Raw genomic sequence first — 596 nt, forward strand, 5'->3', positions numbered from 1 at the left:
GGTCGTCGGCGACGCTTCGGAGACGGCGCTGTTGAAGTTCGCGGAGGTGACGGTGGGATCGGTGGCGGAGGCCAGGGGACGGTTCCCCAAGATGGCCGAGCTGCCCTTCAACTCCACCAACAAGTTCCAGGTGAGGGGACCCAGGCGTCGGGTGAGGGACCCAGGTGTCCAAGAGGGACCTAGATGTTCATGAGGGACCCAAGTGTCCAAGAGGGACCCAGTCATCCGGGAAGGGGACCCAGTGATCCGGGGAGGGCCCCAGGTGTCTGGGAGGGACCTAGATGTTCACGAGGGACCCAAGTGTCCAAGAGGGACCCAGTCATCCGGGAAGGGGACCCAGTGATCCGGGGAGGGCCCCAGGTGTCTGGGAGGGACCTAGATGTTCACGAGGGACCCAAGTGTCCAAGAGGGACCCAGGTATCCAAGAGGGACCCAAGTGTCCAAGGGAGACCCAGGTGTCTGGGAAGGGGACCCAGGTGTCCAGGAGGGACCCAGGCATTGGGGGAGGGACCCAGCTGTCCAGGAGGGACCCAGGTGCCCAAGAGGGACCTAGATGTTCATGAGGGACCCAAGTGTCCAAGGGGGACCCAGGTGTC

The 596-nt window shown here is 63.9% G+C and overlaps 1 protein-coding gene across 1 annotated transcript in view; it reads left to right on the forward strand.

Annotated features, from left to right (window-relative positions):
• Positions 1-596, forward strand: part of LOC103901363 (potassium-transporting ATPase alpha chain 1-like) — a gene marked incomplete at its 3' end in the record, with an annotated part of 13453 nt that overhangs the window by 4744 nt on the left and 8113 nt on the right. Inside the window, 1 exon segment of the mRNA XM_009282239.1 lies at positions 2-164. Coding sequence (XP_009280514.1) covers positions 2-164 — 163 coding nt within the window.

This window comes from Aptenodytes forsteri, unplaced genomic scaffold (assembly GCF_000699145.1).
Source record: "Aptenodytes forsteri isolate BGI_AS27 unplaced genomic scaffold, ASM69914v1 Scaffold549, whole genome shotgun sequence".
In the NCBI taxonomy this organism is placed as follows: domain Eukaryota; kingdom Metazoa; phylum Chordata; class Aves; order Sphenisciformes; family Spheniscidae; genus Aptenodytes; species Aptenodytes forsteri.